Raw genomic sequence first — 27,982 nt, 5'->3', positions numbered from 1 at the left:
GCTCTTCTGGGTCCCTTGATTTTCGATATAGCCTACTGATTTTAGATACAGCCTATTGATTTTAGACTTCAGTTTTTACGTGGACAGTTTGTGAAACTTCTCTAAGGATTGTCTGAAATTTGACGTTCTTAGAGGTGTTTTTGTTTTTTTTTTTTTTTTTTTGATGCGTAATTGTGTTTTTGAAGTTTGATAACTGCACATTAACATTTAAAAGTTACGTTTTGTTTTTTGTCCATGATTTTGAACATAGCCTTTTGGGGATGTGTTTGGCTATCTTATGAATAATGTTTTGTGAACATTTTTGTGCAGATTTTTGTGTGCCCCTTGTTTTCCCTCTTCGTCGAGGCGTGGGGATAAATTTGGGTATCTGAAATCTAGAGGGAATCTCCAGTCTATGTTTTAGTGTATGTTTAGTGTTTGTTTTCACTTCCAATATTGTGCACATATTCTTAAAATAGACTGCATTTGATTTTACCTCCAAGCCTGGTTGTGGCTGAACGTGCTAAATTGGCTCTTAAAAAGCTCCAAAGAATGATAAATGAACTGGAAAACCCTGAGAACTAAATAACTTCTCAAAATTCTTAGCTGTCTATTTAGACAACTTAAAAATTTGCATATTTCAGAATCATTATAAAATAATTTCTTAAAGTAGAGAATTTATTTCTCTATTCGATTTCACGTTTCTCCCCTAATGTTTAAAGTGGCACTGTCAAAACAAAATAAAACTTGTCAAAGTGAGGTAATGGGAAACTTTAAAGCTTTAGGTTTCTAACCAAACAGGCTATTAATTGTTTTTTTCCCTACATATAAAAAGACATATCTTTTTGTTGTGGCATTTTGTTAGAGGAAAATTTGAATCATTCAAACTCTCTTCAAGTTCATTTGAAAGCAATACATCCTGCCTTTTTCTTTATAGTTTTTTTCTTAACTAAAACTATATGCTATGTTACATATTCCTTTATTTAATACTAACCTTTGAAGAGAAAAATATATACAAAACTTCCTACGCAACAGGTGTTTGGTTGCTGATAAGTCAGTTTTTGCCACAGAGTATAGTGCTGCAAAGATAATCAAGTAGAAAATGTTTTTCTATTAAAATTAGACGGCAAGAATAATTTGATAACATATCCACAGTTACTTTTAGTATATAAAAGCAGTTGTTAGCCCTTCAAAAGATTATTTAACTTTTTAAAAAAAGTTACTGACAAATATCACAGTAAAGAAGTATCTCCAAATGCTGCTTCTTTCTCAGAGTGCAGTACTAGTTTTTAGTACTCTTGAGATTATAGATGTCCACTTTACATTATAGTGATTAAAATGGTGATTTATATTTTTTATAAAGCCCAAATTATTTTAATTCAGGAGTTAAAAGGTTTTTTATTTTTAAGAGGTAGCTGCTGCTGCTGCTAAGTCGCTTCAGTCATGTCCGACTCTGTGCGACCCCATAGACGGCGGCCAACCTAATAAGGGAAAAAAACAAGTACAATATAACATGATTTAAATAGGTCTCATTTTACATAGTGATCCCGATCTATATAAGATATAAAGCATTCTCCCAAAGACAGCAAGTATTTTTTAGCATACATTACATTGTAATAAAATGACATTTTTACTTAGGTAACTTTTTTCAAAGATCTCCATTCAGCATATCAAGAATGAATGAATAACAATTATCTTAGATATTTTTGTTCTGAATCTTTCTTTTGGCTGCAGCAGGTCTTAGCTGTGGCACGTGGGGTCTTTACTTGTGACATGTGCGCTCTAGTTCCCTGACCAGGGATCGAAGCCCAGGCTGCTGCACTGGGAACTTGAAGTCTTAGCCACTAGACCACCAGGGAAGTCCCTGTTCTGAAGTTTTCTTCCTTTTGTTTTCTTTTCCTTTAGTGCTTAACTAGTTAAGAAGTCTCAAGTCATTTATCTGCTGATTTCACTGGTATTGGAGTGCTTTACTTTTAAATAAATTCAGAGCACCTGGTTATACAGTGCTCTCTGGTTATCCTTGGGGGATTGTTTCCGGGACCAATACCAAAATCTACATAATGCCCCGGTCCCCCCTGTAAAAGGCATAGAATGCTGTATAGCCCAAATTTGATCTGTCATTACATGGATAAACTGGGAGGATTAAAATTAAAAAAAAAAAAAATCTGGAGTTGCTATTAATAGGACTATGGAATGCAAACTATTATTATGTTTTTGCTTGGTTATTTAATCTAAATTTAGTACACGTTCTTTGGGGTTATTTATCCTTATGAAAAATTTGAAATACATATTTTTAGAAAATTAGTACGCATTCTTTGGGGTTATTTATCCATATGAAAGATTTAAAATATACATTTTTAGAAAATTAGTTGACCATAGAAACGCAGAATATAGACTGTTACTTGAAATTTACAAATATTGTAGTTGGATCTGATCCCATCAGATGATATACAAAAATTTTTAAAGGATGTACGTTTGTATATTTGCATATATATGTTAATTAACATATTTGCATGTTTTAGTATTTAGCAGGTGCAAAAGGGAATGTAGTATAAGATCTCCCTCATTTTATCCACCCACCAAGATCTCCCAAAAGGCAATTCACTGTTACCAATTTCTTATGTAGCTTTCCAGAGGTAACGTATGTATATACAAGCAAATAGCATATATGTTAAAATGTGTCATTATATGTTAGCCAGTTATCTATGCCCAAACTATTTTCAACTGCAACAGGCTATGGAAACTCAAACTACAGGTTCATCTATCTTGGTTCAAGTAGACTTGTCAGGTAGATATTATATAATTATTTTAGATGAAACTGAATTCTTTGTCAGTCCCTTAGGTTTTTTTCTGGGAGGGAAGTGGAGTGGAAGGCTGGTTTATTTTTTGTTTTTGCCTTTATTGTTGAAGTTGAGAAATTGTTACTGGTTTAGTCTCTTTTTACTAAATTTGCTAAGAAATATAGTCTGCATTTACTAAGAAATTGTTACTGATTTAGTTCAATTTAGGGGAAGGATTTTAGAGAATTGGTACAGAGTGATAAAAATCTGCTGTCTGGGTTCTTTTCCAGCCCTACAGACTGAATCTTAATTGTTGGACTCCTTTGAGAACTACTTAAATTGTTTGGACAAAGGCATGGCAGAGCGGTGTGCCTTGTGGCGTCCTGCAGTTTGATTAGCATAAGCCCTTTGGAAGTACATTGTTGTTGTTTAGTCCCTAAGTCGTCTGTCCAACTCTTTTGTGGCCCCATGGGCTGTAGCCCACCAGGCTCCTCTGTCCATGGGATTTCCCAGGCAAGAATACTGGAGTGGATTGCCATTTCCTTCCCCAGGGGATCTTCCCAACCTGGGGATGGAACCCGCATCTCCTCATCTCCTACATTGGCAGGCGGATTCTTTACCACTGAGCCCCCTGCGAAGCCCTTGGAAATACACACACACACACACACACACACACACACACGTATGTTTTGGGAGGAGAGCAAGTAATTTTTTGAGTCAGAGGGTATCTTCTCAGATTATCCATCCTGATTTTATAATTGTGGAACAATTTAACAGAAGCACACTGGGAAGTCTTTCTAGGAATACAATGCAAGGAAAATTATGTAGAAAGGGGAATTAGGACTTATCTTTACATTTATCTAGTGTGGAAAAATTAAGATATTTGAATTGGAAGAATTTTAGTAGAAATCTAGCGCATAGGGATAAGCAAAAATTGGTCAGATGTGAGGAAAAACAAAAGCCAGGCAGTAATGGAGACCTATAATTACAGTTGACCCTTGAGCAATATGAGGTTTAGGAGCGCTGACCTCTGCATTGTTGATGCTTCCTATCCACGGTTCTCTATGGTGGGACTCTGAGTCCTTGGATTTAACAAGCCCCTGATCGTGTAGTAGTACTGTAGTAGTTACTGTTGAAACATGTAAGTGGTCCTGCACAGTTCAAACCTAAGTTGTTCAGGGTTCCTCTGTGTATCTACTGGTAAAGAGGCTAGAGAACATGGCTGCAGTGGCCAGAGGCAGAGAGGATTAAATTGAGAAGTGATTAGTGAACGGTGTGATGAAATTGAGGCACAGAATTCCATCATTTCCATCACACATGCTCCGTGATGGAATAGCAGGAGTAAAATGTATGGAAAATATGACAAGCATGTTTGCTTGACTTGAGGGAAAAAATAGGAAGGTACAATACAAGTAATGCAAATTAGTGGCTGCCGCAACCTTAGATAAGAAGTGTTAGCTACTAGTTGCTTAATAGCCAGTCACTGGCTCATATCATGAACTCCCATATTGCAAAATTCAGACTTAAAGTGATGAATATAGGGAAAACCACTAGACCATTCAGGTATGACCTAAATCAAATCCCTTATGAGTATACAGGGGAAGTAACAAATAGATTCAAGAGATTAGATCTGATAGAGTGCCTGAAGAACTGTGGACAGAGGTTTGTAACATTTTACAGGAGGCAGTGATCAAAATCATCCCCAAGAAAAAGAAATGCAAAAAGGCAAAATGGTTGTCTGAGGAGGCCTTACAAATAGCTGAGAAAAGAAGAGAAGTGAAAGGCAAAAGAGAAAAGGGAAAGATGCGTCCATCTGAATGCAGAGTTCCAGAGAATAGCAAAGAGAGATAAAAAAGCCCAAGTGAACTATGCAAAGAAATAGAGGAAAACAGTAGAATGGGAAAGACTAAAGATCTCTTCAAGAAAATTAGAGATACCAAGGGAACATTTCATGCAAAGATAGGCACAGTAAAGTACAGAAAGGATATGAACCTAACAAAAGCAGAAGACATTTAGAAGAGGTGGCACGAATACACTGAATCTTAATGATCCACGCAGAGAACCACAATGCTGTGATCACTCACCTAGAGCCAGACATCCTGGAGTGTGAAGTCAAGTGGGCCTTGGCAAGCGTCACTACAAACAAAGCTAGTGGAGGTGATGAGATGCTGTGATAGTGCTGCACTCAATACGCCAGAAAATTTGGAAAACTCAGCAGTGGCCACAGGACTGGAAAATGTCAGTTTTCATTCCAGTCCCAAAGAAGGAAAATGCCAAAGAATGTTCAAACGAATGCACAATTGCACTCACTTCACATGCTAGCGAAGTAATGCTCAAAATCCTTTAAGCTAGGCTTCAGCAGTATGTTAACTGAGACCTTCCAGATGTTCAAGCTAGATTTAGAAAAACAAGAGGAACCAGAGATCAAGTTGCCAACATCCCTTGGATCATAGAAAAGCAAGAGAATTCCAGAAAAACATCTGCTTCATTGACTTCTCTTAAAGCCTTTGACTGTGTGGATCACACCAAACTGTGGAAAATTCTTGAAGAGATGGGAATACCAGACCACCAATACCTCCTGTGAAAATTATATGCAGGTCAAGAAGCAGTAGTTAGAACCGGACATGGGACAACATACTGGTTCCAAATTGAGAAAGGATTACATCAAGGCTGTATATTGTCACCCTGCTTATTTAACTTATATGCAGAGGACATCACGCAAAATGCTGGGCTGGATGTAGCACAAGCAGGAGTCAGGATTACTGGGAGAAATATCAGTAACCTCAGGTATGCAGTTGACACCACCCTTATGGCAGAAAGTGAAGAGGAATAAAGAGCCTCTTGATGAAGGTGAAAGAGGAGAGTGAAAAAGCTGGCTTAACACTCAACATTAAAAAAACTAACATTGTGGCATTTGGTCCCATCACTTCATGACAAATAGATGGGGAAACAACGGAAACAGTGAGAGACTTATTTTCCTGGGCTTCAAAATCACTGTGGACGGTGACTGCAGCCATGAAAGGAAAAGACACTTGCTCCTTGGAAGGAAAGCTATGACAAACCTAGACAGCATATTAAAAAGCAGACACATTACTTTGCCTACACATGTCCATATAGTCAAAGCTATGGTTTTTCCAGTAGTCATGTACAGATGTGAGAGCTGGACAATAAAAAAGACTGAGTGCCGGAAAATTGATGCCTTCGAACTGTGGTGTTGGAAAAGACTCTTGAGAGTCCCTTGGACTGCAAGGAGATCAAACCAGTCAATCCTAAAGGTAATCAACCCTAAATATTCGCTGGAAGGACTGATACTGAAGCTGAAGCTCCAATACTTGGCCCCCCTGATGTAAAGAACTGACTCATTGGAAAAAGACCTTGATGCTGGGAAGGATTGAAGGCAGGAGGAAAAGGGGACGACAGAGGACGAGATGGTTGGATGGCATCACCAACTCAATGGACGTGAGTTTGAGCAAACTCTGGGAGATAGTGAAGGACAGGGAAGCCTGGCATGCTGCAGTCTATGGGGTTGCAAAGAGCAGGACACGACTGAGTGACTGAATAACAACAGACAGTCAGTGAAGATGTTTTTCCTTTTTTGGGGGGGTGTGTGTGTGTTTTCCTTTTTGTTTATAGCTTATTATATGATAGTTAAAAGACATAACAAAGTAAAAATTACCTATAGCCTTTTGTTCCAAGATTTTCTTTGGAAATACAAAATTCTTAGCGAGTTCTATATACTTCTGTATCTTGATAGCTTCAAATGATACTAACATCAAAGCACTTTTCTCGTGATTAAGTATTCTTTGAAAATATTTTCAGTATAGGTTTCATGGAACAGATAAGATGTAATTTTTAGCATTCTCCTTTTGGACATTTAGGTTACTTTCAGTTTTTGTTTTTTTCCATTCTTGAATTACGAGGATTGGTGATTTAAATCACCAATCAGTGTGAATGAAATGCCAGATTAAGAAGGTAGCCTTGTGTGTCTTTCCAAGCATAGATTGAGAAGTTTTTGAAAAAGCTGAAATTGTTTTATTTTTCATTTTGAAAGTAATGAAAACAAATTTATATACAGAATACTACAGAAAATTTGAAATATAAAACAGTAAGAGAATTAGCTCAAAACTATTTGCTTCTGCTGTTTTTGTTGTATCTGTAAAATATTTTTTTATATGGCTTAAGGATTTAACTAACTGGAAGAGCTGAGTTGTAATTTAAAAGATATGGGAGGAGTATTTGAGGGGTGAGAAAATGATTTTTTTTTTAAGTAATATGATTTTCTTTCAACCAGTCAACAGATGTGTTTGAGTAACTACTGTTCTGACTGCTGAGCAGTACTCATTCTACATTTTAATCACTGTTTTCTGCTTTAACAATATCTTGCCAAGAGCTCTACATAATAGTTTTAGTGATCTTGTGTGAAAATTTTAATATGTAGAGGTTATAACTTGTGGTTGAAGTCCTGTTTACCTGTAGAAAAACTGTGCATGTATTCTTTTTTTCGTAGTGGTTTTCAAGGCAAAAAAGAAATGGCCCTGGAGGGCCATCATTGCATATTTGTTGAATTCCTATCAAAAATATCTAGAAAATTCCTCACTAGAGGGGCCATTCTTCAAAGCAAAAAAAAAAAAAAATCTTCAGAATTAGTTTAATGTTTCATCATGTTTTTCAGAGAAGACAGAATAAAATGAGATGATTATCAAACACAAATTAATGTTATGTTTTGCAGTGATTTGTCCTAGGTTACCTGTTAAATGTCAGTAAGAGCTAGAGTGAAGGGAGAATGTAGAAAGGTTGGAAATGATGATATTTATTCATTTCTGCAGCAGTTTAGAGTGGAGAGGGAACTTAGGCAGGATATTGCTGTCCACATGACAGTGCCTCCTGATCCTGTTCTCCTTCCAGAAAAAAGTTTGATTAAAAAGGAAACTAGGTAAAATCAACTTTTTAATGAATAGCCTGATTATCTAGCATGCACTCTTAATCTTTTGCCTATTTTCTCGTTCTTTGACTTCCCCAAAGTGAAGAATATCCAGGTTTTTAATTTTAGTGTTTAATATACGGTTGCCCTTAAAAGTTCTTTGAAGGAGAAGTATCAAAGCCCAGTTAAAATTTATAGGATTTACAGTTTTGTGCTTTTTCATTATTACTTTCCATAGCTCTCTAAAACCCAGATATGTAGACAGTTCTACTTTCATTAAGATAGGAGTTTCATAGCATCATTAATACAGTGCACATTTTTCTTCAGATGGAAATACTTTGTATTTTGATTGTATTTTGTAACTATTAAAAAAATAAAAGTGTATAGTTAAGAGATCAGCCAGAAAAGTGAATGTTTTGAATTGCCAAAATAGCTTTGATGACTTAAAGATTTTAACTTGAAATTTCAAGGCTATCTCACTTGTAGACTGTATATTGTATGCTTAGTCACTCAGTCGTGTCCGACTCTTTGCGACCCTGTGGACTATAGCCCACCAGGCTCCTCTGTCCATGGGTTTTCCAGGCAAGAATACTGGAGTGGGTTAGCATTCCCTTCTCCAGGCGATCTTCTTAACCCAGGGATCAAACCCACTTCTACATTCCAGGTGTATTCTTTAGCGACTGAGCCACCTGGGAAGCCCCAAGACTCTATATTAGACCAGAAAAAAATCTGAACATTTTTAGTGACTTGGTGGCCTTTTTATTTAGTTATCTTTTCAGCTAAATTCACTTAAATTGATGATTTAGATGTAAAACAATATGCATAAATTATCTCATTTTTATATTAAAAAGAAGCATGTTTTTGTATGTATGCAGAGGAGGAATCTGCACTGATACAAATCAAACTGTTAATTTCAGGAATCTTACTTCAATTAGCGTATTTAGAAGAAATGATAGGTGGTCTTCTCTTAAAGGATCTGTTAAAAAAAAAAGCAGGTTCCAGAAAAACATCTATTTCTGCTTTATTGACTATGCCAAAGCCTTTGACTATGTGGCTCACGATAAACTGGAAAATTCTGAAAGAGATGGGAATACCAAACCATCTGATCTGCCTCTTGAGAAATCTGTATGCAGGTCAAAAAGCAACAGTTAGAACTGGACATGGAACAACAGACTGGTTCCAAATAGGAAAAGGAGTATGTCAAGGCTGTATATTGTCACCCTGCTTATTTAACTTATATATGCAGAGTACATCATGAGAAATGCTGGGCTGGATGAAGCACAAGCTGGGATCGAAATTGCCAGGAGAAACATCAATAACCTCAGATATGCAAATGACACCAGCCTCATGGCAGAAAGTGAAGAACTAAAGAGATTCTTGATGAAAGTGAAAGAGGAGAGTGAAAAAGTTGGCTTAAAGCGCAACATTTAGAAAACAAAAGATCATGGCATCTCGTCCCATCACTTCATGGCAAATAGATGGGGAAACCGTGGAAACAGTGGCAGATTTTATTTTGGGGGCTCCAAAATCACTGCAGATGGTGACTGCGGCCATGAAATTAAAAGAGTCTTACTTCTTGGAAGGAAAGTTATGACCAACCTAGACAGCATAAAAAAAACAGAGATATTACTTTGCTAACAAAGGTCCATCTAGTCAAAGCTATGGTTTTTCCGGTGGTCATGTATGGATGTGAGAGTTGGACAATAAAGAAAGCTGAGTGCTGAATAATTGATGCTTTTGAACTGTGGTGTTGGAGAAGACTCTTGAGAGTCCCTTGGACTGCAAGCAGATCCAACCAGTCCATCCTAAAGGAGATCAGTCCTGAGTGTTCATTGGAAGGACTGATGTTGAAGCTGAAACTCCAATACTTTGGCCACCTGATGCGAAGAGCTGACTCATTTGAAAAGACCCTGATTCTGGGAAAGATTGAAGGCAGGAGGAGAAGAGGGCGACAGAGGATGAGATGGTTGGATGGCATCACCAACTCAATGGACATGATTTTGGGTAAACTCCGGGAGTTGGTGATGGACAGGGAGGCCTGGCATGCTGCAGTCCATGGGATCACAAAGAATTGGACATGACTGAGCGACTGAACTGAACTGAAAGGATCTGTATGATTCTGGACTTCCGTCTTTAAAGGATGATGAAACTTTGTCCCACTTCATATTAGGAATTATTAAAAAGATTTTTACACCTGTTTGTACTGGATTATGACAAAATTTTATTTACCTTGGGCACTTTCAGGGGGACTTTCTATGAAAATGCTACCTCTTTGCAATGTACATTGAGATTGGCAGAGAAAAGATTCTTAGTCTGAGCCTTCATTGTAATTGTCCTTCTTGGATCAGCAATGGTGTTAGTAGCTGTTCTTGCCAGTTAATACTGAAAATTTCCCTGCTAGAATTGATTATCAATAATGTTGATAAACTGTTATTTAGTTGGGCTTCACTGGTGGTTCAGGTCGTAAAGAATCTGCCTGCAATGTGGGAGACTGGGGTTTGATTCCTGGATTGGGAAGATCTGGAGAAAGGAATGGGTACCCACTCTAGTATTCTTGCCTGGAGAACTTCATGGACAGAGGAGCCTGGCTGGCTACAGTCAATGGGGTCACAAAGAGTCCGACACGACTGAGCTTCTTTCACTTCACTTTGTTATTTAGTTTTTTAGACAACTTTATTGAAGTATATTTTGTGTACCATAGTTTTTCATTTGAAATATACAGTTTCATTGTTTTGGTAGTGTTCACAGATATTTGTAAACCATCATCACAGTCAAATTTAAATTACCTCAAAAAGAAATCCTGTACCTTTTATCAACCCCATCTCATCCTCACCCCACCTCGAGAAACACACTAATCTACTTTCTGTTTCTCTCTTCTGGCCTTAAATAAAGTGGAATCGTATAGTCTTTTGTGACTGGTTTCTTTCTCTTAGCATAATGTTTTCAAGGTTCATCAATATTATAGCATGTATCAGTATTTCATTTCTTTTGTAGCTGAATCATATTCCAGCACATGGGTATATCACATTGCTTATCCATTTGTTAGTTGATGGACGTTTGGGTTGTTTCCATCTTTTGATTATTATGAATAATGCTACTCTAAAATTACAAACATTATAAGCATTTGATATACATTAGTGTACTGATTTGTTTTTGTGAACATAGGTATTTTCTTATGTGTTGATTGAACTAATGACAAAGACACAGTGAAGGAAGGAGAAGGTGGGATGGATTGACAAGTAGCATGGAAACATATCCATTACCACATGTAAAACAGACAGCCAGAGGGAATTTGCTGTGTGACGGAGCTCAAACCCGCTTTCTGACAGCCTAGAGGGGTGGGATGGGGTGGGAGGTAGGTGGAGGAAGGGTCAAGATGGAGGGGACATATGTGTATCTATGGCTGATTCATGTTGATAATACGGTGGAAACCAACAAAATATTATAAAGCAATTATCCTCCAATTATAAATAAATTTTAAAAAACAATTGAAAATAAAGCTCATCACTGATGAGTACCTTCTCTTAAAAACTTAGCTGTTTGGATTTGAATTTCTTTCTGGTGTTCTAAAATTGATTGCAGTAGTGGTGCGGTAGTGGTGTTATGACTCTGTAAATATACTAACATTTTTTGCATTGTATACTTTGAAAATTTTGTATCATGTGAATTATATCACAATAAAATTGTTACTAAAAAAGAATAAAACTTTGAGGAGAAGGAAAAAACTGGCTGTTGATAATCAAGATTTTATATCAACAATTGTAACATACCTGGGAGAAAATTGCATTTTCAAACTGCTTATCACCATAGCTTTTAACTCTACTGCTTCTGTATTAAAGACTTGACTTGTTTATTAGAAAGTTAATCTATGCTCATTATTCCAGTTTCCAGAAATAATTTGCTGTTAATACATTCTTTTTGTATGCATATATGCAACCTTTTGGGTTTCCTGGATGGCTCAGTAGTAAAGAATCGCCTGCCAGTGCAGGAGATCTGGGTTCAATCCATGGGGCAGGAAGATTCCCTGGAAGAGTAAATGGCAACTCGCTGCAATATTCATGCCTGGGAAATCCAAGCACAGAGGAGTCTGGCAGGCTACACAGTCCAGAGGGTTGCAGAATCATACACGATTTAGTGACTGACTGTGCATGTGTGCAACCTGTTAATTTTTTCAGTGAAAATCAAATTCTACATGTACTGTTTTACACCTTTTTAGAAAAAAGTTTTACTGGAGCATATTTTATATATCATAAAATCTACCCAATATAAGTATGTGAGTCATTGATTTTTAGTAACTTTACTGAATGGTGCAGCCATTATCAATTTTAGAACATGTTTATCCTCCCAGAGATTAGATTATGCCCGCTTAACAGTTAATGCTCTTTTCTACCCTCAACTCTGTAGATTTGCCTGTTCTTACATTTTGTATAAACGGAATCATACAATATATAGTCTCTTGTGTCTGGCTTTCACTTAGTAAGTGTTTATGAGGTTAATCCATAAGGCCTTATGTGTCAGTGTTTGTCACTTTTTATTGCTGATTTGTATTCCATTGTGTGATGCTACCTCATTTTGTCTCTCCATTCATCAATTTGAGACATTTAGGTTGTTCCCAACATTAGATTATTTTTGCTTTTATGAATAATTGCATCATGCTTTTTTTTCCTCACTTATATTACGTATATCTGGGCAGATTTAAAAGATGAATACTAAAAATTCGACTGCAAGTTTTTAATGCAATTAAAAAACACTATATTTCATTGTAGGATATGCTGTCGTTTAACCAGTAATGTTAATGAATGTTTTTGAGTTGTTCTGTTTTTTCACAGTTATAAACAGAACTGCGGTGAATATTTTTCCACATTTATCTTTGTATGTGTGTTTTTGCAGTATAGATTTCTAACTGTGGAATTGCTGGACAAAGGGTATGAAAATGTCCAGTTTTAGTGAAATACTGAAGACCAGAAAACACCTTTAGTTATAATTCTACTTGATGATAAAACTGTTGTCTATTTGCTTGTACATTTGTGTATTTGTAGTTAGCTAAGAAAAAGCAAGCTCTGCTTGCTTGAGTTAACAGAATACGTTAAGATAAATTTTTTTGTGTGTCAAAAAAAACATATCACCAAAGGGAAACGGTGCTCGATGGGGATAAATTAGGAGTTTGGGATTAACATGTACATACTACTGCATATAAAATAATCAACAAGGGCCTACTGTATAGCACTGGGAACTTTATTCAGTATTCTGTAATAACCTATATGGGAAAATAACCTGAAAAAGAACGTGTATATGTGTATGTGTAACCGAGTCACTTTGCTGTACACCTGAAACTAACACAGCATTATAATCAATTATACCCCAATATAAAAGAAAAATGAATGTAAAGGAAATGATAGGAACATATCCACTTCAAGGTCTAAGATGATAAAATGGATATGTAATTCAGAAATACTTCCTGTTATTTTACTTGTCTTTGAATTAGAATAAAAACATTGGCAGCTATTAAAAGATGAATTAGAACTTGCATGGAAGTACTTGTAGTTTTAAGAAAACTGGTTAATCTCAAATGGTGACAGAATTATGAGTTAGGATTGCTAGTTTCAAGAGTAGTCTTCCCCATCTCCCCACAATTTCCAATTGTTTTTTCAGGTGAAGTTACTGAAGCCACGTGTGTCTAGACATGAGCTCCAGTGCTCTGTCTCCCACTGTATTTTTCACCTGTATATAGATATGTGTATGCTTAATACACTGTCGTTTCTTATCAAAAACTATAAAGTCGGTTTTGATAAGGTAATAGTAGGCTTGGGTTCTTTTTTGGTACTTACCTTTGAATATTTTTCTTTAGGATAATGTATATTTGTGTCTGTGTGTGTGTGTGGAGATAGAGCCATCTGAAAGTATTACAATTTTTGCTTAGTTTTAACAAAGAAAAGTTAATGATCCATTAAGTATTTGTATTAACAGGTTTGTGAAATTAAGAAAACAGTGCCTAGAATCGGGCGTTTTTACATTTAGAACGTCGAATGAGTGAGTGGGCTTCCCAGGTGGCTCGGTGGGTAAAGAACCTGCCTGCAATGCAAGAGAAACCAGAGATATGGGTTCAATTCCTGGGTGGGGAAGATACCCTGAAGGAGAGCAAGGCAACCCACTCCAGTATTCTTGCCTGGAGAGTCCTGTGGACAGAGGAGTCTGGTGGTCGATAGTCCATAGGTTGCAAAGAGTTGGACACGAGTGAACACAGCATAGCACCAGCTTCTTTCTAATTTGAATATGCATAATGAATATGCATAACACACATTGGGAACCTGACTTAGAATTATGTGCCAGTGAAAACTGGTAGTTGTCAGGGAAGAATTTTGGGGACTGAGAGCTCCAGACTATGGATTTTATGATTTTAGATTTCAGATTTGTTTTTCTTTCAGGGTTCATGACTATATTATGGGAGTTGCTGGATAGTTTAATTATTTGTAGTTTCTGCAGTATATTCAAGTAATGGAATAAATCCCTTGGAGATTTCAGGTCCTTGATTATTTTGTCTGTAATTTTATTTATTAATCTTCATGTTGTTTTTTTTTGCTTGCTATAGACTAGAGATAATGGTTACCTCAGAGAATATTTTGGCTGGAATAAATTTGCATGAAGAAAGTAAAGAACTAAAGTTAGATCATAGTTTATTTTAAACGTGAAAAATTATAGAAGCAAAAATGGATGTGTTTAGATTTATAGGAGAACTGGAGAAGGAAATGGCACCCCACTCCAGTACTCTTGCCTGGAAAATCCCATGGATGGAGGAGCCTGATAGTCTGCAGTCCATGGGTTCGCACAGAGTCAGACACGACTGAAGTGACTTAGTAGCAGCAGCAGCAGATTTATAGGAGACTCTAGTTTTATATCCTTGATAAAATGGAAATGGATGTTCAGTATGCTAGGGATACTATTTGTATTATCTCATTACATATATTTTAATTTTTTGTATGTGTAACAGTCTGGTTACTTGCTATACTAGCTGACAGGTTTATTAGGAATCACTTCAACATAGCCGGAAGTTTCTATAATATGTTTCCTGTTTTTGTTGAACTGTGGAAAACTAAGTCTCAGATTGTATAATACTTTTGCTTTTGGCATTGCTTTCTATTTCCAACAAATACATTCAGTTCTTTTTATTATCACTAAGTGAAGTGAAGTCGCTCAGTCGTGTCCGATTCTTTGCAACCACATGAACTGTAGCCTACCAGGCTCCTCCTTCCATGGGATTTTCCAGGCAAGAATACTGGAGTGGGTTGCCATTTCCTTCTCCAGGAGATCTTCCCGACCCAGGGACTTAATCATTAAAGAAAAACTAAAACTGCTGATTGTAAAAAGAGTTGTTGAACTTAGTTTTTTTTTTTTTGAACTTAGTTTATACTCTTTCATTTCACCCATAAAATTTCTGTTTCTAATGTTTTCTTTGTTATTACTTGCTAATTTAAATCTGTATTGGATTAAATGGCTCTAAGATTTTCTAGGGTTGTACAGTAGTCTGGTTCTGTTAATTTTCCATTAGTTGAGGTCATGGGGTTGCAAAGAGTCAGACACAACTGAGCGACTTAACACACAGCCAGTAGTCTGTTACTGCTCTTTCATTAAGATTTTACCTCCTTTCTGATATCTCAAGTTAAATTTACTGAAAGACTTATGTTAGCGATTATAAAGTGTTCTGTGGTGTTTAGTGCTTATGTGATTAGTAAATGCTGTTTTGACTCAAAAATCAAGATTTAGTTATTTTAAAGTATAGACTCTGAGTTAAATAATCAGGAATACCTCAATATAGGTAAAGGGATTGACATGAAATTTGGTAATGGTCCATGTTTATCTTTCCTAAATTCAGTTCAGTTCAGTTCTGTTGCTCAGTTGTGTCCGACTCTTTGTGACCCCATGCACTACAGCACGCCAGGCTTCCCTGTCCATCACCAACTCCCGGAGCTTGCTCAAACTCATGCCCGTTGAGTTGGTGATGCCATCCAACCATCTCATCCTCTCTCATCCCCTTCTTATCCTGCCTTCAATCTTTCCAAGCATCTGGGTCTTTTCTAATGAGTCAGCATCAGGTGGCAAAAGTACTGGAGTTTCAGCTTCATCATCAGTCCTCCAGTGAATATTCAGGACTGATTTCCTTTAGGATTGACTGGTTTGAGTCCAAGAGGCTCTCAAGAGTCTTCTCCAACACCACAGTTCAAAAGCATCAGTTCTTCAGCCCTCAGGCTTTTTTATGGTCCAACTCTCACATCCATATATGACTACTGGAAAAACCATTGCTTTGACTATGCGGACCTCTGTCGGCAAAGTAATATCTCTGCTTTTTAATATACTGTCTAGGTTGGTCTTAGCTTTTCTTCCAAGGAGCAAGCCTCTTTTAATTTCATGGCTGCAGTCACCATCTGCAGTGATTTTGGACCCCAAGAAAATAAAGTCCTAAATTACACTGTTTATTTTTTTAAATTTCAAATGTGTTTCATTAATATATCCTTAATAGTAATTATAGAGTGTATATATGTATGTTGTGTATATATGTGTATACAATGTACACTTTATCAAAGCCTATAGTATTCCTTTGATACAGTTTAAAATTATACAGTGAGGAGCAATGCTTAACTTAAGGAAAACAGTTCATTTGAACATTGGAATTGCATGTTAATTATGCTTAAGTAATTTTGATCTCTTCTTTTGTTAAACTAAAAATCTTTTTAAATTTTAGGGGGAAAAAAATAGTGGCTTTGATGTCCTTTACCATAATATGAAACATGGACAGATATCGACAAAAGAACTAGCAGATTTTGTAAGAGAAAGGTATGTATTTTTTAATAAGTCATTTAATAATTCATTATTGAGAAACATTTCAGAATATGAATAATTGAGAAAAATTTTAGTTGGATTTGAATAAAAGTAATCAACTACTCTTTTAAAAAAGTATGCTCTTTACACTCTAAAGCAGTGGTTCTCTGTCATCCGTACGCTGCGGCCTAAGTCGTGGCTCTCAGTGGCACTGATCTGGTTTGCAGATCACTGCTTGAGAATATTATCTATATATTTTTTATTAAATATGCTAGCAAGGTGATAAAACAGGAATTTTGTAGGGTAATAATTACTGTTTCTTTAAACAAGTATGTCATTAAACATACTAAAATAACTTGAAAAGACTTAAGTTTTCTGAATTTGATATTTAGCTATAGTTTTATGACTTTTATTTTTAAAAATCCTTAATTATGTGTTTTTAATTGTGCAAATTTACAAAACATAGTTTTCTTTAATACTCTTAGAATATAATAGTCAATTAAAAACTATTAGTATCAGCATAATTTAATTTGATTAAGGCTATTTTGTGGCTGGTCCCACTTGGTAATTTTTATGTGAACACATTTAAAATGTTTTCCTTGCTAATACAGGGATATGCTGCCTTTAGATACAATATACCATTCATTTATTCTTTCCATATATATCCCATATCTGCTGTGTGTTGGGGAATGTGGCAATAAGGATTCAGCTTCTGCCTTCTTGGAGTTTATCAACTTGTAGGAACTGAGGAACTAGGTAACGTTAGACAAATCCTCTTTGACTTCTAGCTTTCTGCTGCAGTTGAAAGGGGGACCATAAGCCCTAAGTGCTGTGGATAAAGTTGTCCCTTACTGACACACTTTCCATCACTGGAAAGAGTAAAAGGAAAGACAGTGGAACTCTGCATCCCTGGCCCTTCCTCCAGCCTCCTTCTCAACCAACACTCCCATCACTAATGTAATTATCTACCTTGCGACCAACAGGGCAGTTGTAATTACACATTTTAGTCCTGTTTGTGTCAGTTACTATAAGAAGTCCAGGACTCCTGGGTCATCCTTCTTTGTTCAGAATCTGACCGCTGCTACTTTATTTTTCTCCGTAGCACTTAATAGCCACCTGATATGAGTGATACTTTACTTATTTAGCCTGTCTCTCCCCACTAGAATATAAACCTCACGAGAACAGGGTTTTGTTTTCTTTTTGTTTTTTTTTTTCCTTTTTTTCTTATTCATCGTCCTGCACTTAGGGTAGAGCTTGGCCCTTGGTAGGCCCTCAGGAAACATTTTTTGATAGAATGAATTTCTAACAGCACTGTCCTGATCCAAGCTATCATTATTGTTGCCTGGACTGTAGCAGTAGTGCCTAACTGTCCTGTCTACATTCATTATTATTCTCCTGCAGTTTATTCTCTGTACTGCAATTGGAGGTTTCTTTTTCGAACTACAGTTTGAAAGTTCAAAGTGAAGTCTTTCAAAGTTGAAGTTTCAACTTCTGTTGAAACCACTTCAGAGGCTTCCCATTGCTCTTAAGAGGCCTACGTAGTATGACCCCAAATTGCCTTTCAAACTTTAGCTCATACCAGACTTATGTTTATTTAGACTCCTTTTTCCTCTCTAGAAACATTGGCTATTTTATTGACAGGCTTTTATCAGTCAAAGTTTTATACATGCTTCAGTTCAGTTCAGTCAGTCAGTTCAGTCGCTCAGTCATGTCCGACTCTTTGCAACCCCATGAATCGCAGCATGCCAGGCCTCCCTGTCCATCACCAACTCCCGGAGTTCACTCAGACTCACGTCCATCGAGTCAGTGATGCCATCCAGCTGTCTCATCCTCTGTCGTCCCCTTCTCCTCCTGTCCCCAATCCCTCCCAGCATCAGAGTCTTTTCCAATGAGTCAACCCTTCGCATGAGGTGGCCAAAGTAGTACTGGAGTTTCAGCTTTAGCATCATTCCTTCCAGAGAAATCCCAGGGCTGATCTCCTTCAGAATGGACTGGTTGGATCTCCTTGCAGTCCAAGGGACTCTCAAGAGTCTTCTCCAACACCACAGTTCAAAAGCACCAATTCTTTGGCACTCAGCTTTCTTCACAGTCCAACTCTCACATCTATATATGACCACTGGAAAAACCATAGCCTTGACTAGACGGACCTTTGTTGGCAAAGTAATGTCTCTGCTTTTGAATATGCTGTCTAGGTTGGTCATAACTTTTCTTCCGAGGAGTAAGCGTCTTTTAATTTCATGGCTGCAGTTACCATCTGCAGTGATTTTGGAGCCCACAAAAATAAAGTCAGCCACTGTTTCCCCATCTATTTCCCATGAAGTGATGGGACCGGATGCCATGATCTTCGTTTTCTGAATGTTGAGTTTTAAGCCAACTTCTTCACTCTCCTCTTTCACCTTCATCAAGTTCCTCTTCATTTAGTTCCTTCATTTTAGTTCCTCTTGATTTAGTTCCTCTTCATTTCACTTATACATGCTTAGTCCTTATTTGTACGTATTGACCTTAGAGGTCAGCAATGTATTAATACTCACCTTTCCAGGAATGCCTTTCCTAATCTCTTTGACTAGGTCAAAATCACCTTTTATAATCTCTCTCAAGATCACATATCTCTTTGTAGTATTTATAAAATGTTGTAATTTCTTATTTTTGTTATTTGTTTCTATGTTCTCCTATAAGGGAAACAGTATACAATATTCTGTTGTATCCCAGTGCCTAGCAGAGAGCCTGAAACAATTGGATACTCATATTTCTTGAAGGAGTGAATGAGAAAGAAAATAAGAAAAGATATACACACAAACATATGATGTGCACTAAAAATTTGCATGTGTGTGTGTGTGTGCGCGTGTGCGTGTGCGCTAAGTCACTTCAGTTGTGTCTGACTCTTTGCGACCCTATGTACTTAATGGTGTCTTTGCGAGCCTGCCTGGTTCCTCTGTCCATGGGGTTCTCCCAGCAAGAATACTGGAGTGTGTTAGTATGCCCTCCTCCAGAGATCTTCCCGACCCAGGGATTGAACCTGCCTTTCTTACATCTCCTGCACTGGCAGGCGAGTTCTTTACCACTAGTGCCACCTGGGAAGCCCCAGGATTTGCATACGCCGTCTCATTTAACTGTCGAAACCCGCCTAAGTCTTATTTTATAGTTAAGCAAACTGGGGTCCAGAAAGGTTAAATAACTTCTTAAGCTAATCATTCAGACTTACTTTCTGTCATACCCTTGTAATTCTTTCCTGCCCTCCTCCATGCTTCCTTCCTTTCTCTTTCCTTTCTCCTTTGCTCCTTTCTTTCTTCCCTCTCTCCCTTCCTCCCTACCTACAGCTTTATTGAGGTATAATTGACACACAATATAGTGCATATATTTAAAGCGTAGAGTTCGATACATTTTGACATATACATACACTCATGACCATCACCACAATCAAGATAGTGAACTTATTTATCTTTCCTTGGTAATTCCTTCCTTCTCTCCCCACCCCCATCCATAAGCTAATACTAGTTTGCTTTTGATACTTAGGTTAGTTTGCATTTTCTATTATTTTATCTGAATGGAATCATGCAGGATATACTTAGTTGTCCAGTGCTTTCACTCAGTATAATTATTTTGAGATTGGTCCATGTTGTTGCATGCGTCACTAATTTATTCTTTGCTATTGAGTAGTGTTCCATTTATGAATATATGGTAATTTTATCTGTCAAAGGAAGTAAGTTATACCTATTTTTTGAACTTTGAATTAATTCTGTAGTAGGTATTTTTTCTGACTTCTGTTATTCAGCACTGTTGTGAGATTCATTTGTGTTGAATTTACTTATAATGCTGTTTAATATCAAATTATGTAAATATACTGAATGTATTTATTTATTACTGTTGACAGACATTTGGGATGTTTCCAGGTTTTTACTGTTAAAAGTAATACTGCTTTGAATATTCTTGAACATGTGTCTCAGTGTACATATATTTATATCAGTTAATTACCCTGGAGTAGAATTGGAACAGGATTCCATGGACAGAGGAGCCTGGTGGGCTGCACCCCATGGGGTCACAAAGAGTAGGACATGACTGAGCGACTAACGCTTTCAATTTCACTTTCATTTACCCTGGAGTAGAATTGCCGAGTCTTAGAGTATATGTATGTTCAACTCTAGTAGATAATGCCAAAGAATTTTCCAAGGTGGTTGTACCAATTTACAGCAGCAGCGGCCTTGTTGGAGAGTTCCAGCTGCTCCATGTCCTCAGCAACACTTGGTTTTATTTATCCTTTTATTTGAGGCATACTGATAAGTAGTACTCATTGTGGTTTTAACTTGTATGTCCCTGATGAATAATGAGATTGAACATCGTTTCATGTATAATTGGCATCTTTTCTTTAATGAAGTATCTGTTCATCTTTTGCCTATTTTTCTGGTTTTTCTTTCCTTTTAAAAAATACATTGAAAAAAATTTCTTTATATATTCTAGGTAAAAGCAATTTGTCAGTTATTTGTTGCAGATTTATGTAAACATGCTTGAGTTTTATATTTTGATTTTTATGTCCAGCAGCCTGGAAGTTCTTTCTTATTCTGGTAATTTTATTTATCTGTAGATTCTTTCGGATTTTCTGTGTGTTCAGTCATCTTGTGAAAATGACAGTTTTCCCTCCCCCTTTTTAATCTGTATATATTTTATTTGATTTCCTATTGCACTGGCATACATCTCCAGTGTAATGCTGAACAGAGATGGTGATGAAGAGGCGTCCTAGTCTTGTTTCCAGCCCCACATCCCACTCTTAAATATTTATTCCAGTTCTTTTCCCTTCTGTTTATCAGATTGTGGAAATTCTACATATTGTTTTGTAAGGCTTTTGTTTTCCTTTTCAAGAAAATCATGAATGGATGTTTTCTTTGTTTTTTATTTCTTTTGTTAATCTGAATTACATTGAATTTTGAACTTTCCAGTGCTGATATAAGCCAAATTTAGTGGAGATGTATTTATCATTTTTATACATTAGTAGAGCTGTTTGCTGCTATTTTATTTTGTATTTTTGCATCTATATTTATGAGTGAAATTGACTTGAAAATTTCCTTTCTCTAAATGTCCTTTTTCGGTTTTGCTAATCAAGGTTTGTTGGCATCATAAAATGAGTTGGGGTATATTCCCTGTTTTTCTATTCTCTGGAAAAAATTCGTGGAAGATTATAGTTTCTTCCTTATGTGTTTTATAGAATTTGCTGGTAAAACCACCTGGGCTTGAAATTGTCTTTGTAGGAAAGTTTTAAATCATGTATTTAATTTTTTAAATAGTTATAGGACTATTCAGATATTGAGTTTGGTAAGTTGTATTTTAAGGAGTTTTCCCTTATGTAAATTTTCAAATATATTGGCAAAAAGTTTTTCTTAATATTCTTTAGAGAACTTTTAAAATTGTCTACAGGATCTGTACTGATGTCTTACTTTTTATTCCCGATACTGGTTATTTGTGTCTTCTCCCCTTTTTCATGATCAATCTCATTGGATGTTTGTTGGTTTTAATAGTTTTTATGAAGAACCAGTTATTAACTTTGTTGATCTCTATTTATATATGTATTTTCTGTTTTGTTAACTTCTATTCTTTATTTCCTTAAACTTTGTGTTCAATTTGCTGTTCTATTGCTAAATTTTGGGGGATGGATGCTTAACTTAATAATTTTCAACTTTTTTCTTTTCTGATATATTCATTTAACTCTATGTATTTCCCTCAAGCCTTGCTTTTGTTGTACTCCATTATTTTTGAGAAATAGGATTTTCATTGTACTTTGTTTAAATATATTTTTAAAGTTACATTGTGTTTTCTTTTTTGCCTCTGTGGGTTATTCAGAAGTGTATTTCTTAATTTCCAAATACATGTTCATTTTTAAAGGTATATTTTTTTCTTTTTTTCAAGCTTAATTGCATTGTGGTTAGAGAACATACTCTGTATGATTTAAGTGTTTTGGAATTTGTTGACACTTGATTTATGACCAGGATAGAGTCCATTTTAGTAAGTATTTTTACCTACCTGAAAGTGTTTTGCATTTGTTGGATATCAAGTTCTCTATATATTATGGTAAATTTGTGAATTCTCCTGTTCCAATTCTAATATATTCTCATTGTTTTTTGTTTTTTTAATCCTGCTCATTTTATCAGTTTCTGAAAGAGCTGTTTTGAAAATCTCATATGTAGATTATGAATGTTCATCTATGTAATTCTGCCACTTTTTGCTTTGTATATTTGGGCCATAGGGATAGAAATTTAGAACTAGTACATCTTCAGGTAAATTGAAGTTTTAAAAAAAATCCATTCTAAAGTATCCTATTGTATCTCTAGCAGTGTTTTTTTGTATTGAAGTCTTTATTTAGTTTCATCTTTTTGCATTTAGATAGTATTTGCATTATACTTGTACTTTTTTTCTTACCTGTATTGTTGTGGTGTAAATGTGTTTCTTGTTTGTTTTCAAAGCCATTTTCACAATCTTTATTCTTTATTTGGATCATTTAGTCCTTTACATCAGTGTATTTCCAGATACATTTAGGCTCAAATCTGTTGTGTCAGAGGCTGTCAAACTTTCTGTAAAAAGGCTTTTTGTGTGATTTGGTGTCTGTCGCAGCTATTTAGCTCTAGTGTTTTTGTTGTTGTTTTAATGTATTTATTTGGCTGCACTGGGTTTTAGTTGTGGCATGTGGGATCTAGTCTCCTCACCAGGGATCCAGCCCAGGCGCCCTGCATTGGGAGCTCAAGAGTCTTGGTCACTGGACCACCTGGGGAGTCCCTCTGTTCTTTAATACAAAAGCAGCTATGACCAACGTGTAAAAATGAGTACGGATGTGTCCCAATAAACTTTATTTATGAAAACAAACAATTGGCCAGATTTGTTGATGGTGCTGCAATTTGCTAACCTCTTTTACTATTTTAATGTTTTTTTCTGTTTATCTTACTTGTTTTATATTTTGTCCTTTTCTTTCTTATCTTTTGGCCTTAAATTTTTTTTATTCTATTACATATTTTCCTTCTCTCACCTTAGAAGTAATAGCCTCGTTTTTTAGTGGTTAACCTAGAGATTGTAACATACTTCCTTGATGTATTAATTTCTAGTAATAATTGGTACTTTTATCATTTTCCTGAAAACGAAGGAACCTGAGAACACTACCACCTCCTGACTTCTATGCTTTATATTCCATTAGTGAGTATGTGTGTTTAATTTTTTACTCTGGAAATTAAAAATTTTCTATTTTTAAAACACTTTTTATTGTGGAAATGTACACTTATATGCCATTTTTGTGTGTGTTTCTTTAGCTTTTTATTATAAACCACTAAGTAATGAACTGTAATATAGTTTCAACAGTTTTTAGTATTTTCACAGTCTTGTTTAAAACAGTTCTCAGACATCAAATTATTACCTGTCCATAGACACTTATGTGTAAGTGTCCATAGATACTTATGTATCTGTAACAGCTAATGATTTAGAGGACAATAATATTACCCAGCTAACAAAATTAATGATAATTAAATATTTTTAATATCTAGTTTATTTGTTCAAGTCAGGTGGTTATGTTTTGTATATGTTTTGTATAGTCATTTTTTAGATTTATTATTTTACTTTTCCTGTGATGCTTTTGTCCTGGGTTGTTTTTCTGCTTTTTAAAAAACATCTTTTAATACCCCTTAATGTGGATTTTCTGGTGATAAATTCTCAGTTTTTGTTAGTTGGTCATATCTTTAATTTATCTTCATCTAAGAAACTTTTGTTATGGGCACTTTCAAACATGAAATATTAGGGTAAAGGAAAACGTTAAACAAAACTATGAATATGCAATTAGTATGTTCCAGGATGTGGGACCAGAGAAGGCAGTGGCACCCGACTCCAGTACTCTTGCCTGGAAAATCCCATGGACGGAGGAGCCTGGTAGGCTGCAGTCCATGGGGTCATGAAGAGTCGGACACGACTGAGCAACTTCACTTTTCACTTTCATGCATTGGAGAAGGAAATGGCAACCCACTCCAGTGTTCTTGCCTGGAGAATCCCAGGGACGGGGGAGCCTGGTGGGCTGCTGTCTATGGGGTCGCACAGAGTTGGACACGACTAAAGCAACTTAGCAGCAGCAGCAGGATGTGGGACCCTCTATAGAACAAATAATTTGGTTCCTTCAACATCAAAAAAACAGTACGGAAAGGTTGAGGAAAGCCAGAGATGAAGAGACTCAGAAATCACATCAATTAAACATAATATATAAATCTTGCTGTGATCCTGACTGGAGAAGATCAGTTACATGTACTATGTGTGTGTATGACAATTGAGGAGAACTGAGCACTGACCGGACACTTGGTGACATTAGAGAACTAATACTGTATTTTTAGATAAGGTAACATACTGTGGTTATGTTTTTGAAATTGCCCTTATCTTTCACAGACACATCTGAAATGCTTATGGATGAAATGCAATGTCTTTGATTCTGAGATCTGCTTTGTAACAATTCAGTAGTACTGGTATGGAATAGACAGAACAAACCTGGCCATGGTTTAACCATGCTGAAGCACAGAGATTGCAACATGGAAGTTCACTATATTAAGATCCTAGCGTCTGAGTAAGCTTTATACATGTTTGAAAGTGTTCATAATAAAAGGTTTTTTTAATGAAGACAAATTAAAGATATGACCAACTAACAAAAACTGAGAATTTATCACCAGAAAATCCACATTAAGAGGAATTAAAAGATATTTTTTAAAAAGAAGAAAAGTGATCCAGGACAAAAGCATCACAGGAAAAGTAAAATAAATTAAATCTAAAAAATGACTATACAAAACATATAAAAAACATAACCACCTGACTTGAACAAATAAACTAGACATTAAAAATATTTAATCATCATTAATTTTGTTAGCTGGGTAATATTATTGTCCTCTAAATCATTAGCTGTTAGAGATACATAAGTGTCTATGGACAGGTAATAATTTGATGTCTGAGAACTGTTTTAAACAAGACTGTGAAAATACTGAAAACTGTTGAAACTCTATTACCGTTCATTCAGTTCAGTTGCTCAGTTGTGTCTGACTTTTTGCGACCCCACGAATTGCAGCACGCCCAGCCTCCCTGTCTATAACCAACTCCCGGAGTTCACTCAAACTCACGTCCATCAAGTCGGTGATGCCATCCAGCCATCTCATCCTCTGTTGTCCTCTTCTCCTCCTGCCCCCAATCCCTCCCAGCATCAGAGTCTTTTTCAGTGAGTCAACTCTTCACATGAGGTGGCCAGAGTATTGGAGTTTCAGCTTTAGCACCATTCCTTCCAAAGAACAACCAGGACTGATCTCCTTTAGGATGGACTGGTTGGATCTCCTTGCAGTCCAAGGGACTCTCAAGAGTCTTCTCCAACACCACAGTTCAAAAGCATCAATTCTTCAGCACTCAGCTTTCTTCATAGTCCAACTCTCACATCCATACATGACTACTGGAAAAACCATAGCCTTGACTAGACGGACCTTTGTTGGCAAAGTAATGTCTCTGGTTTTTAATATGCTATCTAGGTTAGTCATAACTTTCCTTCCAAGGAGTAAGCATCTTTTAATTTCATGGCTGCATTCACCATCTGCAGTGATTTTGGAGCCCCAAAAAATAGTCTGACACTGTTTCCACTGTTTCCCCATCTATGTCCCATGAAGTGACGGGACCAGATGCCATGATCTTCGTTTTCTGAATGTTGAGCTTTAAGCCAGCTTTTTCACTCTCCTCTTTCACTTTCATCAAGAGGCTTTTTAGTTCCTCTTCACTTTCTGCCACAAGGGTGGTGTCATCTGCATATCTGAGGTTATTGATATTTCTCCCAGCAATCTTGAATCCAGCTTGTGCTTCTTCCAGCCCAGTGTTTTCTCATAATGTACTCTGCATATAAGTTAAGTAACAGGGTGACAATATACAGCCTTGACGTAGTCCTTTTCCTATTTGGAACCAGTCTGTTGTTCCATGTCTAGTTCTAACTGTTGCTTCCTGACCTGTGTATAGGTTTCTCAAGAGGCAGGTCAGGTGGTCTGGTATTACCATCTCTTTCAGAATTTTCCAAGGTTTATCGTGATCCACACAGTCAAAGGCTTTGGCATAGTCAGTAAAGCAGAAATAGATGTTTTTCTGGAACTCTCTTGCTTTTTTGATGATCCAGCAGATGTTGGCAATTTAATCTCTGGTTCCTTTGCCTTTTCTAAAACTAGCTTGAACATCTGAAAGTTCACGGTTCATATATTGCTGAAGCCTGGCTTGGAGAATTTTGAGCGTTACTTTACTAATGTAGGAGATGAATGCAATTATGTGGTAGTTTGAGCATTCTTTGGCATTGCCTTTCTTTGGGATTGGAATGAAAACTGACCTTTCCCAGTCCTGTGGCCACTACTGAGTTTTCCAAATTTGCTGGCATATTGAGTGCAGCACTTTCATAGCATCATCTTTCAGGACTTGAAATAGCTCAACTGGAATTCCATCACCTCCACTAATTTTGTTCATAGTGATGCTTTCTAAGGCCCACTTGACTTTACATTCCAGGATGTCTGGCTCTAGGTGAGTGATCACACCATCATGATTATCTTCGTCGTGAAGATCTTTTTTGTACAGTTCATTACTTAGTGGTTTATAATAAAAAGCTAAAGAAACACACACAAAAATGGCATGTAAGTGTACATTTCCACAATAAAAAGTGTTTTAAAAATATAAAACTTTTAATTTCCAGAGTAAAAATTTAAACACACATACTCACTAATGGAATATAAAGCATAGAAATCAGGAGGTGGTAGTGTTCTCAGGTTCCTTCGTTTTCAGGAAAATGATAAAAGTACCAATTATTACTAGAAATTAATACATCATGGAAGTATGATACAATCTCTAGGATAGCCATTAAAAAAATGAGGCTTTCTAAGATGAGAGAAGAAAAAAATGTAATAGAATAAAATGTAGCAACTAGATAAAATTCAGTTCAATATTTTGATGAGACTACTTCATCGGCAATATGTATACTTCCATCAAAGACATATAATATTTTGTTTTTATCTCTTTCATGATGTTAGTAGCCATTGATGCTCATCACCTAGATCCATTATTTTATTAAGGGTTTACTTTCATTTGTATTTTTGCTGGGTATAGTATTCTAGTTGAAAGATTTTTTTTTGTAATTTTTTAGGAGCAGTTTTAGATTTACAACAAAATTGATAGCCAGGCTCCTCTGTCCATGGAATTCTCCAGGCAAGGACACTGGAGTGCATTTCCATTTCCTTCTCCAGGGGATCTTCCTTACTCAGGAATCAAACCTGGGTCTCCTGCATTGCAGGCAGATTCTTTACTGACTGAGCCACCAGGGAAGCTGAAATTAAAAGGAGGTTTTGTGTGTGTCCCCGTCCCCAGACACATAGCCTTTCCATTATCAACATTACTCATCAGAATGATACTTTTTTTTTTTTTAACCAAGAATGAATCTACATTAATACATCACAATCATCTAGAATCCGTAGTTTACCTTGGG

The 27,982-nt window shown here is 36.3% G+C and overlaps 1 protein-coding gene across 2 annotated transcripts in view; it reads left to right on the top strand.

Annotated features, from left to right (window-relative positions):
- The window catches only part of FCHO2 (FCH and mu domain containing endocytic adaptor 2), a 126,118-nt gene that overhangs the window by 2,644 nt on the left and 95,492 nt on the right, over positions 1 to 27,982 (top strand). The window contains exon 2 of one of the 2 annotated variants that reach the window (XM_061393292.1): positions 16,418 to 16,509. The exons of the other annotated variant lie outside the window; for it this stretch is intronic. Coding sequence (XP_061249276.1) covers positions 16,418 to 16,509 — 92 coding nt within the window. The remainder of the gene's footprint in view (positions 1 to 16,417; positions 16,510 to 27,982) is intronic. 2 annotated transcript variants of the gene reach the window in all.

Source organism: Bos javanicus, chromosome 20, assembly GCF_032452875.1.
Source record: "Bos javanicus breed banteng chromosome 20, ARS-OSU_banteng_1.0, whole genome shotgun sequence".
NCBI lineage: Eukaryota > Metazoa > Chordata > Mammalia > Artiodactyla > Bovidae > Bos > Bos javanicus.
The sequence above is the reverse complement of the archived record's forward strand: the minus strand, read 5'-3'. Positions and strand labels throughout refer to the sequence as shown.